This window comes from Nycticebus coucang, chromosome 5, assembly GCF_027406575.1.
Source record: "Nycticebus coucang isolate mNycCou1 chromosome 5, mNycCou1.pri, whole genome shotgun sequence".
NCBI lineage: Eukaryota > Metazoa > Chordata > Mammalia > Primates > Lorisidae > Nycticebus > Nycticebus coucang.
The window spans coordinates 2,130,852-2,147,407 of record NC_069784.1 but is presented as its reverse complement, the minus strand read 5'-3'; the positions used below and the strand labels follow the sequence as shown (position 1 = coordinate 2,147,407).

Sequence of the window (16,556 nt, the reverse complement as noted above, 5' to 3'; positions counted from 1 at the left end):
CATGTATTAAAATTCCTTTCTGAGTATGTACAGAGACTAGTCCAGAGTGGGAATTCTGCTCGCATTCAAGGGCCTGGCGTCCGGTCAGTTGACTGATCTAATTGGGAAATACTGTTTTCTATACAAATCTTTTTTTTAACAGTACGTAGGACTACACATGCAGTGTTTTTGGTAAATCAGAAGGGACAGCGATGCGACCTTTCTGCATCTAGGATCCTTCATCTGCATAACCTGTTTTCTAAGTGTCCCAAGTAGCTTCACTAGGAAATAACCCCAAACTACGCTGCAAACTACGCTGACCAGGGAGGGCGCTGGGCACACTCAGCAGAGGAGGAGATGTGCACGCACGTCACAGGCAGAGCACACACGGCATTAAAAAGTTGTGGTAAAGTTTACCATCTCAACTATTTTTAAGTGCTGAATTGTGTTAAGTGTATTCTCCAGAGCTTTTTCATCTTGGAAAACTGCAATTCCACACCCCTTAAACGGAACTTCTCTTTGTCCCCTTACCTCCGTTGCTGACGGCTGTTGCTCTTTCTGTTTCTGTGTATCTGGGCACCCTACATGCTCCCTGTAAGTGGGATCACGCCACATTTGTGTTTCTTACCAGCTTGCTTCACACAGCCTGGCGTCTGAACAGTCACCCACTTGGTAGCAAGTGTCACAGTTTCTAAGGCTGAGCAACGCTTCATGGTGTGAGCGTCCGTCTGTTGGTGGGCAGTCGGGCTGCTTCCTTTCACCTCTTGGCTGCTCTGAATGATCCTGCTACAGACAACGGGTGTCCAGAAATCTTTGCAAGACCCCACTTTTGTTTGTTCTGGGTATATACCCAGAAATGGACTTTCTCCATAGTCGGCACTTGCTCCTCTTCCCTGTTCTAGCAAATAAAGGGAGCTGCCACCTATGACGATGACCTCCCTGCCTCGCTACGGTGGCAGATCAGCTGAAGGCTAGCTGATAGTACCCCACTTCCCTGGCCACAGGGACTGACCGGACAGAGGTTGAACCCATGGCCCCAGCCACAAATACACGTAAACTATTAAGTGCTGTAAAGGAAAAGGGCAGAGGGATGCAGCTGTCTCACAAGCCCAGTCTAAGGTTGTCGAGCCTCAGGCTTTCCCCTCTGTAGACTGAAGACTAAGATGCTCCAGAAAGGCCCCGCTTTGGCAGCTCCCAGCACCCAGCTGTGTTGTCTCCAGGCTTCCTGTTTGCTCTGCAAAGGCCTGAGTGCGAGGGCCTGTGGCTGCTTACCTGGCAAAGTGCACCACTAATTTACCTTGTCAAGTGAGTAGAAAGTAAAGGAGGCTGGCGCGGGCGCTTATGCCTGTATCCCAGCACTCTGGGAGGCCCAAGTGGAAGGATCCCTTGAGCCTGGGAATTCAAGACAAGCCTGAGCAAGAGCCAGATCCCCATCTCCACTAAAAATAGAAAAATTAGCCAGGCATGGTGGTGGGTGCCTGTAGTCCCAGCTACTCAGGAGGCTGAGGCAGGAGGATCACTGAGGCCCAGGAGGTTGCTGTGAACTGTGATGACGCCACACTCAACCCAGGGTGACAGAGTTTGACTTGGTCTCAAAAAACAAAAAAAGTAAAGGCCATTAGGTCTAGCTGCCAAGTGCTAGCTGGAATGTGAAGGCTGCTGCAAGTTTGCAGTTCTGAGATTTCACCCAGCTCAGAACCAAGCTGTCTGGAGTCTGTTGCCAAACCAACTGGGCTGCACAATCTGATGTGAAATTTGAGTGGATACAGATACATTTTACTGTGGATGTGTGTTTAGCCGTAGGTTTTTGCTCTGGACCCTGCTACAGATGGTCTTTGAAATACATTGCCTCTGGCCAGGTGGTTTTGGCTGGCAGTCTATAGGGGAGGTGCTTTCCCAGTCCTCTCTACCCAGTGTTCTCCAGGGACAGATTTTCCTGTGTGTGAGCTCAACAGCCATGGAGATGAGCAGTTTAGGGGTTTTGCTTACCACAGACTACCCAAGAGTGGAAGGAGAGAGCCTGAATATGGCTGATGTGGACGAGGGGGATGGAAAGGTGGCATGATAGTTCAAGACAAAGGGTTGTGACTAGGAAGACCCTGAACCAAGATTTCAGGCTGTCCCTTGTTGAAATGGAGGGTACGGACGCTAGCTGGAGACAGGAAATGCAAGGCGCAGTGCTGTGGGCTTTGAGCGGTTTGTTCTGGAACAGTCTTAGAAGTGCTCATGAATGTGAAGGCAGCTCGGCACATGAGGGTAAGCCTTCTGCTTCCTTGTTACAACAGGACGGACGTGTGAGCACCAGCATGGATACGAGAGCCTGGTCCAGAAACACTGACTTTGTTAACTATTCATGAGTCGCCTTTTAAACAAGAAAATATTTAACTAAAAAGGAAACAAAGGGCTGTGATACTGCTGTGGACTCAACTGGGTCTGTGGTTCTGGAAGGGCGACTCCAGCTGGCAACGTGTCATTGACACCCAGGTTGCTGTTTCTTTTCTCATTCTCCTACAAAACCAACAGATCGTAGGGAGCAGGAGAGCATGTGGGTATAGGGTGACACAATCAATGGAAGATAATTTAACCAGGGTAACTTTTGAAGAAAAGATTTTCATAACTCCCAGGGCTCCAAAGGGGGGAACTGATGCAGTGCCAGGGTGAAAACTCACCTTCGTGCCTCAGCTCAGCCCAAGTAAAGGTCGGGCCAGTACAAAGCCCAGCCCAGCCCAGGAGTCATCCTGAAAGGCACAGGGATATTGAGCAGCGCAGTCACTGGGGAGGGCAGCCATCAGGCTTCTTCCTCCAGAGCACAAGAGGGCCAATGGCCATAGGCCACTGAGTGCCTCACAGGAGGCCAGAGCAGCTGCTTCTGGGAGTGTGACCCTGCGGACGGACAGACGCAGCCTCTCACCTTGTGAGGCTCACTGTCCAGAACAGCACCTGTGGCAGGAGCTACCTGGGGGCGTCTTTAGTAAGGGGATCTGGCCATTCTATTCCCACCACTCAGAAGGAACTCTTACTTCTAGCAGGTGGTCTTCATTATTTTTCCTTACCTTACACATACACAAAAACACATCCCTTTCCCCAAACTGGTATCTTGTTCAAAGGTATCGGGCACAACTCTCATCTGTCACACCGTAAGTGAGCTCTTCACTCCTGTGGCTCAGGATTAGCACTGGCCACTTGGGGATCTTACAGACACAGCCCAACCAAATTAGTGTGCTGAATTGTAAATGCCTGTCCGCTAGATCCCGGACACAAATGCAGATGCACAGCAAAGTGGTTCACCAAGTTTACATTTCAGGCTGTCTTCTACCTGTGCTCAGAGGGGACTAGTGGAGGACTTTACAAAACATTACAAAGCACACTCAGAACGACCGTTGGCTCCTAGCCGGAGCTGGCTTCTCACGTCCACTCAGGTGCACCACAGCCAGTGGCGACAGCAGACTAAGGTACTGAAAAGTCCTTTTTAGGAACAGACTTTTTACCCCAAATCCTTTTACCAGTCAAGACTCTGAAGTGGCTCAGCTTCATCTACTCTGATGCCGCTCTGTGAGATCTCTTTCAGTTTTCAGGAGAAACCCGGTATTTTTCTCTTTAAAAAGTTTATGTATTCCTCACATTAGTCAAGAGTCCATCAAATGTCAGGGAGAAAGGACCAGAAACATCTGTTCTAGAACTCTGCAAACTCGTGATCCAGTCCATGTGCAGGATACACATGGTCAACTGTCACTGCTAGGCCTTTCCCGTCACCAGCGATGAGACTCTACCTCACAGGAGCGCTCACTGGACAGTGAGTGACCAGAGAAAACCTCCTGCTGTGAGTATCGTCAGTGTACAGCAAATATTAAAAGTAAACAGTGTTTACTTGTCAGGGGAATTCTACACTTACTTCATGCTGGTTAATTTCTAACAAATATTAAGTTTAAGAAAAATCTTATTTTGCCACAACTCTATGGCAAAAACACAGGTGCGTTCACCTCCCTGCCACGGTGCCGGCTCTGCTCTCTGCCCTCCCCGGCCACCTGCACCCTCTCGCTGCTGCTTCCTGAAGAAGACAGTTTCTGAAGTTACAAGCCAAACACAGTAACGGGAGCATGGAAACACAGCGAGAGCCTGTCTCCATCGACGTTTACATGTGAAGAAACCATCCTCAGTTTGGACCAAAGAGAATTAGAATTTAGTTTCAGTTTATATGACAATTCTTTAGCCTTCTTCACAGAGTAGGTATCCTTTAAAAGTGTGTTCAAATTACTTTTTAGAACAAGCAAAATGACTTGTTTGGGGGCAGGTGGCAACCTGAGCCAGAAAGCTGTGACATCACTACAGCTCACTGCAACCTCAGACTCGCCTGCTCGAGTGATCCTCCTGCCTCGACCTCCCAGAGAGCTAGGATTACAGGCATTAACCACAGGCCTAGCCCAAAATAAAATTTCAAATCCATTATACATGCTAAATAAGTCACAGTAAAAAGAAACTGCAATTTAAGAAAGACCTTATTCAGTAAAAGAAAATCTCCATGTTCATATAGCAAAAGATCAGCACAATACTAAGAGCACACTAAGGATTTAAGGAAAACTGGTATTAGAAGATACTCAGATATTATACCCGAAATCAGCCTATGTGGATGGGTGGATAATATTCTGCAAAGGACGAACTTGATTATTAAACAGTTGATTTCTATGGTAAAAAATGTTAAACAACCAGTAGAGTTATGTAGTACAAAAAGAAGTCATTTTTAGACAAAGAAGAAAAGGTTAAAATTTGGAGATTCCTTTTCTTACCCAGGTTATGTTTTTTCATACTGGTATTTTGCAGGACTATGGACCATTTAGTGTCTCTGATCTGGTATTAAGTTGTGCTGCAGAGCCGGTCCCAGGTCCCTAGCCATTCAGCACACCCCTGATTTTTGCCTGCAGAAGGTCACCAACCCTCAAAGTGTCCACTTCTAACCTTCCATTGACAGCAATGCAAAATATTGTGACAAAACAAGTTTTATTTTACAAAATATAAAGTGATATCAACTCCACCGCAAAAGAAGGGAAGAAATTAGTTTTAATTATATAGTCCAAAGAGAAATGGGTCAATCTCTTTGGGGGGAAAAAGACAAAAATACATCACCCAAGATGAGATAAAGGGGACCAGGAACAACAGGCAACTACTCTGTGCACGGTGTCTGGGGGGGCGGGGACAGGGACTGCATGTCTGCTCCGTGCACTGTGTCTGGGGGGGCGGGGACAGGGACTGCGTGTCTGCTCCGTGCACTGTGTCTGGGGGGGGCGGGGACAGGGACTGCGTGTCTGCTCCGTGCACTGTGTCTGGGGGGGCGGGACAGGGACTGCGTGTCTGTCTGCCTGGTAGGCAATGTGCATCACACACTTGATCTCTAATACCACATTAACCCAATGAAAACGTTCACAGAGCATTATGTAGGCAAGTATGTTAAAAAAAATATTTTAATAAGCACATTCAGAATGGCAGACAAGGAATGGGGAGGGAGTTATTTTACAGTGCAAAATTACTATGCATAAATTTAAAAACATCTAATTCATAATTTTAAATGCCTATTTAAATATTACTTCAAATACATTTTAAAGCTCAACAGATTTATGCTGAACTGAGATGCAGATTCTGAACTCCGTTTGAAACACATCACGAAACGGAATGCCATTCCAAATGAAATGACAGTGCTCTGCTGGGGATGGAAATGAAATGGGGCGGCTTTTTTTTTTTTTTTTTTTTGAGACAGTCTGTGTCACCCCAGATAGAGAGAGTGCCGTGGCGTCACAGCTCACAGCAACCTCAAACTCTTAGGCTTAAGCGATTCTCTTGCCTCAGCCTCCCAAGTAGCTGGGACTACAGGCACCCACCACAACACCCGGCTATTTTTTGGTTGCATCTGTCATTGTGGTTTAGCTGGTCTGGGCTGGATTCCAACCCACCAGCTCTGGTGTTATGTGGCTGGTGCCCCAGCCGCTGAGGTACAGGTGCTGAGCCAAGGGGGCTTAAGTATTAACAAGGACTTCTTTCTCAACACAATTTGTCAAGAGTTTAAGAGCTCTGAAATGTACTGCGTCTTAAATAAAATTCATGATATCACCCAGAATTTTTAAATAGTGCAATGACTTATCAAGTTATAGTGGCTGCATTATGAAGAGCAAAAGTCCTATGTGAAATACCTGTATAAACACAAAATACAGTTAAATATCTCCTTACAAAAAGCTGAGCATTGCATAATAGTGGAATGTCTTTCATTAGGTATAATTTTAAAAAGATTAAGAAAAGTAAAATTTCCTAACATGTATACATGTGCTATATTTGCAAACATGCCTGAGAGAATTTACTTAAAATGTTCCTCTTATAGTAGTTTGCAAGAACTTCACAAACCTGCAAATAAAATGTATCTTTTAAAAAAGGTGAAAATGGTATCTCTAATATTGCAACAACTTAAGAAGTATAGCATAACTCATCTTAAAACCATGTTCACAGACCACCTTTGACAAAGAGCTAGGATACTTTGGATTCGTTTAATCAAATCTAATTTATAAAATGGATCTGAACACACCTGCTAACATAGCTGCCATCCTGGATAAGCAAAAACTCACACTTGTCCACATTTCCACCCAAACTCTGATTTACTTGGGCGTGTATACAACAGTGAATGTACATTTCTGATTTACTTGGATGTGTATGTAATAGTGAATGTACATTACATGAAGTTGAAAGCTGTAAAGTGGCTTTTAACACTGAGAAAAAAACTGTTCACACTGGTGAAGAGAAGCAGTGTGAACATGTTAACAATAATACTTCATGGGGGTAAGGCCTAAATGATAATTTCTCAGTGCAAACCTCTAATCAACTGCATTAGACAGCTGAGCCACTAAAAACAAGAAGACAGAAGATTTATTTCAAAAAGGCAGTGGCTCTTGAACTGGTGGCTGAAAATTAACTGGAAGAAGCATTTGGAGTATGCCTGTGTGAGAAAAACAAGAATTAACTAAGAGCCTTTTATAAAAGTTTGGATATAGGTTGGTCTATCAGCTTTATAAAACTACATTTTTTAACAAGAATTTAGCACTAAAAATAAAATGGCACTCTTACAATGCTATGCACATGGATAATCTTCTATTTGTAATCACGTAGAGCAATGGTTATCGTGTCTGGATTTTAACTGGTGTAAAGAATTTTCAGACTCCATCGCTTTCTCCCCATAGACGTTCCTGCCTGCCCAGTTACTCCTGTGCGTGCCAGTGTCTAAGCAGCACTTGACAGTTTCCCTTCTGTTTATTTAATGCAAAAATGAGAAATTCTATAATGCATATAAAAATAACTAAACAGGATTCTGGTCAGCATGATACATTTAAGCTGACACTAAACTTGTTTTGCTTCAAAATAATTTCGGAAATTATAACAAACGCAAACCAAACTGAGCAAGCTAAGTTCATGCTAAATTTAAGAATTCTGAAATTATCTGACCTTAAGTAGAAATCTGAAAAGACAAATTTTCACAATCGTTTATGAATGCTTCTGGATAAGAAACAAGACTTAGTTATGCAAACACTTTAAAAATTCATTAGAAAAACTTAGCAAAATAAAATGAAAGCTGACAGACTCAGAATATCAATTCCTCTCATAAAAGTTTACCAACTGTACAAGTTAAGAAAATTATACAAGCTTTTGTATTAAGAAAGGACAGCTCAGTCAAGACATATGTACTGTAAAAATCTTTCAAAGGCTACAAAGAATCTGGAAAAATACAGAATGTATTTCTTAAGCCCAGATAAGAATATGGAAAGACATCATTGATGTCAACAATTTTACATATACAAACCTGACTTGGTTTATTTTAAAATTTCTATATATAAAAAAAATCATGCTAGCATAACTTTCAGGATTCACGGGGTTTCCTTAATAATATTTGTACAGAGAAAAAAATGTCTGTTACGAAGACAAACATTTCACAAAACTAAAAAAAAAACTGGTGCTAAGTAGAAATTTGGACTTGATTTTTTCCATTCCTTCATCAATTTAAGCAAAAATTACCTTGCAGTGGAATTTTATGATTAATACATCAAATAAGAAGGTATAGATCTATCTCTAGTTCGTTTCAATTTATTATTTTTTTATATCCTTAAAAGGGTATCTGGCAATTCTAAAATAAAATATTTGCAAAAGGCAGAATTAAGAAATGTTATTAAAGTCGGACCCAATTCAGTTTTCGAATTTTAACCAACTACTTGAAGAAAATCAACTTTTTAAGGAAACCCATCAACCCTGAAAATTTTAGTCACACCAGAATTTACTCCAGAGACAGGAAAATGAAGATCTAAAATTCAGTCATCTGCATTTTCAAGTTCTTCCAATTTTCCATGTGAGATTGATTCTTGGAAAAATTCAGAGGAACCCGGGCTTTCTTCCGCACTGCTGTTTACCCTTCGCCTTTTGGCAGGTCTCTCACCTCTCTCATCAAAATCATTGTCATTTCTCGCAGTCATGTGAGCAAGTTTGGGGTCAGGGGGAAGGTCGTCTGCTTCATAGCCGTTCGTGTCTGTATCTGCGTGGAGTGGTTTCTTACTTCCCCCTGTTGGTCCGTTGACATGTAACCCTTCAACTTTCACTTCTTCTTTGTTCAGTATTTCGCCTGATCCATTAGATGGTACACCTAAGTTGGAAAAAATAGAAACGAATATGAAAAAATTAAATTTGTGAAAGATTATAAACAGCTTTTCATCAAGGAGGCACGAGCATCACGCCTGTGCGTACGTGGTCTGAATTCCTGCTCTCGTACTTACTGGCTGTGTGACCTCAAGGAGTTATTTACCTTCCTGCACCTCAGTTTCACCACATAGACATGATCGATCGTAAGATGTACCTCGCAGGACTGGAAGGAGAGTAAGTTAACGTATAGGACTAAGAACAGAATTTAACATCTGGCAAAAGCATGTAACAAGTAAGCATTAGATCCAGCAGTCTAAATCAGCGGAATTAACGAAGAGGTATGCATAAATCATTTAGATTTGGCAAAGGGACCAGAACTTAAAACCACACTAGAACAAAACCAATGTTCTTTCTTACAGAAGCCCGAGTTTTCTGCTGCAGGTAAAGGCAAGATGCTGAGACTTTCTGTTCCTACTGTTAGTCAATGGGAGTGTGCTTAAAAGATCACACACTATGTTTACCTAAGAAGACTTAAAAGTCTGTCATAACGCTAAAAAATTACTGCTGTACTCTCCAAGCATATATTTTAAAGTGCTAAAAGTGAACACAAATTCCTTTGTAATATTCGAGAAAAATAAAAGCATAATATTGTAACAAAGAAAATAAGGTTGTATTAGAATTGACTGTAAAATGGAAGGTATGTGTTAGTGATAAGAGGTAAAGACAGCAGTACCATTGGAGAAAATTAAAATTTAACTGCCTGAAAAAATATTTAGCATAAAGGATGAGCCTTAAATACATTTTGGGCAAAGAAAATATTCTGTTTTCTCCAACTCAGAAATGCATTGAGATCTTGAATGCACGTGAGGAGTGAGTGTCTCCAGATGCTGCAGCAGCAGCAGCTCTGTGAAGCAGAGCCAGCCGAGGTGGTGAGAGCTGAGGAAGACCTGCAAGATGCTAAAGCCCTAATCAAAGCCCCTTATTTAAAACAGGAAAATTGGGTTGGTAAGTCTCTTTCTTTGAAAAAGCAGGAATCTTGACTGCACACAAACAACACGAATGGCTTCTGAACTACTTATGTAATTTATGAACACCTTCCCAGACTAATGGCATGCTCTCATCAGAAAGTTAAAGAAAAAATGATTTGTTGTTAAAATGTTAACACACAAGGAAAGCACAAGTAGTGCAAATGTCCCAGACAAACTCAGCATCCAAATCCACTTCAGGGTGGGCGTGAGCAGCATCAGATGTCACGTCCGGAAAGCTCCTGGGACCTGGGAGGGCTTTTTGGGCCCTCAGTCTGTGTGGCTGGTACTGGGAGCAGCAGTAAGGGAACAGAGAGAGGTCCTGACGGGAACTACTTGGGTCCTATCAATGGTGCCAGTGTGAGGCCAAAGGTCAGGGTAAGGGTGAGGCTTCCAAATGGTTTCTCGCTGCTCTTGTCAGAGGGGTGAGCTCTTCACTGGCCCTTCCTTCTTTTTTTTTGGAGACAGAGTCTCAAGCTATCACCCTGGGTAGAGTGCCGGGGCATCACAGCTCACAGCAACCTCAAACTCTTGGGCTTAAGCAATTCTCTTGCCTCAGCCTCCCAAGTAGCTGAGACTATACTATGGCACCCGCCACAACGCCTGGCTATTTTTTTCTTTTTTGCTGCAATTGTCATTGTTGTTTAGCTGGCCTGGGCTGGGTTTGAACCCACCAACCTTGGTGCAGGTGGTTGGTGCTGTAACCACTGTACTACGGCTGCCGAGCACCCTTCCGTAATTTCTAATGCATCAGCTTCTTCCAAAGTGGGGTTCGGAGTCGGGTAGGAGGTTGGTTACTTTCTGCATGGTGACACTCTTCCTTAGGAAAACCACTTTAACCAAAGTAGAAATGAAAGTAATTCTTTTGACTGCTCTCACTGATAAACCACAGTCATCTCTGGTCCACTGCATTTTAAGCAGAAGCACCGAGAGCCTTAAACACATTTCTAAGCCTGTTGTTTCTCTTTTTCACGGACATAAAAACAAATTGTAGAATATTAAAGTACAAGCTAATACCTGCTTTCACCTTTTCTCATTGTTCAAGGTTGTTACGCTATCAGAGAAATCTTAAATATTCAAAACCATACACCTCGGTACCTCATTACTTTCCTGATAGTGTTATAGATTCTCAAGGAACTTCACAAATATCTGTCTTTCTGTTGTGAAATGCTAGACTTTTGGTCTAAGAGTTAATAAGAATACTTATATCCAGGCATCTTCCCAAGTGGATAAAAGATGTCACTAAAAAAAGAACAAATTTCTGAAAAGAAACAGTCACCACTGACTGCATGCTTTGTTAAATTATTATTTCGTGACGTTAATGAGGTTCTCTCCAGTTGGTTGTGCTCTGTGTTAGTGGGTGTGCATGGTTCTGTTATTTCATCCATTATTTACTATTTTACTTTCTGCTTTGGAAGTATAATAGAAGCTGAAATTTGCATTTCCCTACAGAAGGTAAGAGCCCCCATTACTGGAAAACACAAACGTCTCTCCTCACCATTCTGGTTACTGCTGCCAAGGGCGCCGTCTTCCTTCTCGGACTGGCTGTTGCTGCTGTTGGAGGCGGTGGGGGGAGGAGAGGGGGCGCGACTAGAAGCGGCACTTTCACTTTCATCCAGAAGACGGTCCATGTAATCCCTGGAGATTAAGTAGTAAAACAGTAAGTTACTTTCTTATATTAAAAAAGGTAGACGTTATAACTAGCTGGGTGAAACTTAGAAGGCTCTGTTAACAGTGTTCCCTGATACTCACATTCATTCCAGTGCCTCACTTATCCCACTGGGACCTGAACATCTAAATGATAAGCTCCTTTTAGTTATGTAAAAAAGGCACAAAGGATTTAAAGTGACACATTAGAGACCTCAAAGAAACTTTAAACTTTCTAAATTGTAGGCAAGTGCTCAGAGTGGCCCACTGAGGGAAGAGACTAGGATGATACCATCAGGAGCACAGAACAGTTTCCCGACAAAGACTGGTAAGGCTCCCCAAGGTAGCACCTGAAAGGTAAACTGGAGCCTGATGAAGAGCTGCTCCCCTCCCCAAACCTTCCTGGATTCCCTGTGCATTACATTTATTTCACATCTGAGCTGCAAGAAGCTATCTACATTTCTGGGCGCACCTGCCAACTTTATCCTGTCAGTACCTCATCACGGGTGCGGGCATTTCTTCCCTAGATCACTCCTGAACTGCACAGCAGTGGTGGGTGACAATGGACTGGGATAAGGGGTCAGGAGCTAGAGGCGTCTTTGCCCATGTGTAGACAGATCATACCTGTCCTGTCTGCCACATGTGGCTGACAGATGATACACGCATGAAGAAGGTCTCACGAACTCCCATGAGAGTTCCAGAGAATGAAGTCTGCTGACCCTTATGCTAGTGAAGGTTTGTGGGCTGGCCACCAGCTCTCAGAGTCTCATGGGAACTCAACTACACTCGGGTGGACACACACTGTGCAGGAGCTACAGAACGGAGTGACTGTGACAGAGATCATCAAGTGGGCAGATCCCAAATATTTACTCTGTACCTCATTACAAGAGAAGTTTGCTGAGACCTGTTCTAGAACATAATCCCTCCCCGGGAGCGGGGACTTTAGTCTGTTGTGTTTACTCTTGTGTCACTGAACCTATGTTGTGCATGTAGCACTGCAGAGAAGTCAATACAAATTTAATCTCATTATTTATCTTAAAATTCCTTCAGAATAAGCGTAAGACAAATCTTTTAGAATTTTGTGAGCAGAGTAAGAAAGAAGCAAGCAGTGGGTGCTCTTAGGAATTTCTCCAAGTCTGTGTTAACAGGTCAACAACATACTGTTAACTAGTTATTCTCAAACCATCAATGCTGTCCCCTGGGTTACGGGGATATAAAAAACTAAGGACCTGATACCTGACTTCAAGATGCTTCCAACAGACTGAGATATATCACAGAAACATACATGATTATGATGCAATCAACTTCATATTCTAGGCTTTGCCTTCCTCTTCTATAAAGAGGGGATTTGATGGTCTTTAAAGACCTCTTCATGGCGTAGGGACGTACGGTACACCTTCTGGGTACAGGACACTGTAAGAGGGACTCTATCTAACAAATGCAAATATTGTGACCTGGTTGTTTGTACCCTACCCTCACAAAAAAACAAACAAACAAACAAAAAAGACCTGCTCAGCTTTACGCTCTTCATCACAATTACAGGACAATTTCATGACAAATCTGAAGCACGCAGAAACAGAAATGAGTGTGGCGAGTGCCACAGAGACTTTAGAAGCTAAAGCTGACAGAACAGAAGGTACCTGAGGAGGAACTGCCGGGAATGAATAATGTATGGTGGAAACAGAGCCTGATAGTAAAAACCCAGGAAAGGAGATCAGGGTTGATTCCATATCAAAATCATTTTAAATTTCTAAAGATGCAATGATTCTATGAAAGAGCAGTAATCATTATCATCATCATGTCCTTAATTAACAGCATTCAGAATGCTTAGAAAGGAAGAGCAAAAGTCAGGTAGACCATCCAGAGGTTCAGGCAGCATTCGGGTCATTGAAGGTATGCCAAGTTAATTTTTACTTTTTTAAAAAAATTATTTGGAAGACTGAACATTTTACAGTGAAGTCTCCCATCTGTATATGGCTCCCAACTTTTCCAGGTAGTGAATAGAAACAATATGTAAAAGCAACTTTGAAAACTGTTTATAATAGGCAGAAAAATAGCAAATATACTTCTTCCTAGAGAACAAATGGAAGGTAATAATTTAAAGGACAAATGAACAAGTTTCAAGATAAGGTGCTCTGAATTATGGATTTTACCTAAAAATTGATTAATTTTAATGCTTTATGAAGTCATTTAAAGTGCAACTATTAAAAGAAAGAGGTGGTCCCCAGAAGTAAGCCAGAAAAATTTCTCCAAGCTTACAGAAAATCACAGTTGCTTCCCATCTGGAAAATAATGTATGCTGTGGTTGCTATTTCTCATAGAAGACATAACACTTCTCGATATGTTCTCAGTAAAAAAAAAAAACAAAAAACAAACTATAAAAAAACCCCCAGAGAAGATATAACTGAAGCCTGAAAAACCATGCTATTCCTGAGTGCGAGGGCAGGGGTGGGTGGGTGGGGAGATTGTTCACTTCATACCATTATACAAGTTAACTCTTAAACTCTTAAAGCCTAAGGAAAAAAAGAGATAATGGACTTCTTTTAACTGTGGGTACTGTACCTTCGGAGTATTTAACCTTAAGAGGATTCAAGGTTACAGATAAAATATCTTCAAAAAGTTTCCAGAAGCTCTGGAAAAATTATCACAGGCACGAGACTGACAGGTGGCACAGGCCTGGCTGCCCTGCTGTGCTTGACGTCACCAAGACCCCACTAAGCCAGCCCACAGCACTTCCCTTGGTGATGCTTTCTGAAAGAAAACTGGAGGGACCCTGGGTGTGACCCAGCATGGCAATTCTTATGTTCTTACTGCTGATGACGACAGATTGACTGTAGTTCATGTGTGAACATTATTTCTGAAATGGGTGAAAAAATGGAAAATGTTACTATTGCTTTTTCCTACAGAATAGCTTGAACACTGAGACTATTTTTAAAGATATGCTCTGCAGACTGGATAGCTATCTCTAGCTCTACAATGCATGTTTGACTACTACCAATAAAAAATAACTATAAATTTAATAACATTAAGCAATTAGATAGAATCTGGAATACTGTTACTTACGAAATCCTACTCTAGCAGTCACCAGCCCTGAAGAACGGGAGATGATGTATGAAGTTCACAGCCCCGTGTCTCCAGGGGTCAGTCACACCTATTTGTTCCCTTTTAGATTATTTTGCTTTGAGCATCTGATCTCTCAAGGAAGTCACTGGCAGAGATACCTAACCTATAAATGAACTTGACCCAGAAATGGTCCAGCCTAGAAGTCTGAAAGGCACAATCAAGTGCACATGTAAACAGATCTTTCAAAAGCAGTTCTCTGGCCAAGGTTACCTTTACTAGCGCACACCGACCAAATCAAGTCATAGTTTTGCATTATTTCTAGACTGTAAACATTAAAAATAATCATCAAAGGGTGGCGCCTGTGGCTCAAAGGAGTAGGGCGCCGGCCCCATATGCCAGAGGTGGTGGGTTCAAACCCAGTCCTGGCCAAAAACTGCAAAAAAAAAATCATCAAGAAGATAATATTGTAAAGTTTATTACACCATAACAATTCATCAGCATGTTAAATAATTCAGAAAAGATAGAGTTTTTTACTCTTAAATAACAAGTGAGTGGTAGTGATGATGGGGAAGTTTTATTCCGGGGTTGGACTGAGTGGGGTATGGAAATCTGGGGCACAGGGTAGGACTAGACACATGAGTTCTGTGTAAGAGCACAAGGAACAACCTACCTGCGTCACTCAGAGCAAGTGAGAGGCACATTATTCACTTTTAAACATTTCTCCTGTTAGAGGAAAATATTCAGGAAAAGCTAGGAAAAGGAAATTCACCATGTAGCGGGCCTTTCCTCTATACAAAGCTTATAATAAAGAAAGATGTGAGTTAACCTGACTTACTACATCCCTTTGGATTTTCCTTTTATATCCTCTATATTCAAATATTGTTTTTGTTCCTGGGATCAAAAGTAGATTGGAAAAGGAAAAACAATTTCCATTCATCTTTTTCCTTTCTAATGAACATATTATATATATATATATATATATATATATATATATATATATATATATAGTCCTATATGCCATTTTCTTTCCTATTCTCACTGCTTTCAAAGCGTTTAAGACTAAAATGACATGTCCTTACACTGGAAGGAACCATATTTAACAAGAACAACACACTTTTACAGCTGTCCGGTCCATTTCCTCTCAGGGGTACCTAATATAAGTTTACGTTCTAAATCTTGTTTTACTGATATTTGTTATCTCAGATACTATCAACAATGGTTTACAAGACTTTATATGACACTGAAAAGTCTAAACGCCTTATAAAGATATCAATAGTAGTAAATTTAAACTCATGTATATTCTATTATAAAAGCAAGATTCTAAAAATCGTAATTCTCAAGAAAAATCTGGGAAAGCACAGTAAAACAGTATGTAGATCTAAAGGAAAAAATTAACTCACGTTACACCAGGATGAAGATTGTATTTCTTTTTTCCAAATCGTGTTTGCTGAGCAAAGAAATCGTAACGTTCCGATTTTTTCCACATGTAATAGAACGCTACACATTCACCAACTGACCTTGTTCGAACCTATAAAAAAACAAATGCTTGTTTTTAAGAATCATCTCTTCCTTAATGAAGTTATTTCATGACCAACAGCTGATATCTGAGCCAAAATTAACTAGGCCTTGACTGGTATGTAACATCGTGCACAGAACACAACCCACGGCAGTTGTGTGGAAAGCGACTCTTCTCCAACACGCTGGCAACTGACCCTCAGATGGGTCCCAGCGTGCTGCTCAAAAGGCTGCCCGCATCCTTGTTCACCATAAAAATATACTTCTCTACTGAAAATATCTCGAACTCACGTCTTCACTGTGCAAAAAAATAAAAAAACAAATTTTAAAAAAAGAAAATACCTGTAAGTGGTATTCAAGTTAAAGTACCTATTATAAACAGTTCACAAATAAGAAGTAACGCCCTGTTGTGCCTGAGTGTGAATATTGTCTTGTTACAGAATCACATGCAAATTACAAATAAGAGCACAAATAACACTCCCTTTTTTATCTGTAATTTGCATTATTTGTATGCAATTCTGTAACACACAAAGTCACTCTCAAGTACAATGGGGCATTACTTTTACTCAGAGTGACTAGGGAGTCCACCTTTCAATTCCTTTCCTAAAAGATTCTCTTAACAGTCCCAACAGGGATCCAGACTTGGTTAATTTACTTTCTATAAAGTCT

General features: G+C 41.6%; 1 protein-coding gene across 10 annotated transcripts in view; it reads right to left on the bottom strand.

Moving 5' to 3' along the window:
- Window positions 1-4,953: 4,953 nt before the first annotated feature.
- MIER1 (MIER1 transcriptional regulator) overlaps window positions 4,954-16,556 on the bottom strand; it is a 71,097-nt gene continuing 59,494 nt past the window's right edge. For 8 of the 10 annotated variants that reach the window (XM_053590470.1, XM_053590472.1, XM_053590471.1 and 5 more), the window contains 3 exons: window positions 15,773-15,900; window positions 11,161-11,300; window positions 4,955-8,641 (listed from right to left, as the gene is read on the bottom strand). In XM_053590470.1, the coding sequence (XP_053446445.1) occupies window positions 8,313-8,641; window positions 11,161-11,300; window positions 15,773-15,900 (597 nt within the window). In that variant the 3' untranslated portion in view covers window positions 4,955-8,312. Of the gene's footprint in view, window positions 8,642-11,160; window positions 11,301-15,772; window positions 15,901-16,556 lie in introns of all 10 variants that reach the window. The other 2 variants (XM_053590465.1, XM_053590475.1) reach the window with 1 other exon arrangement.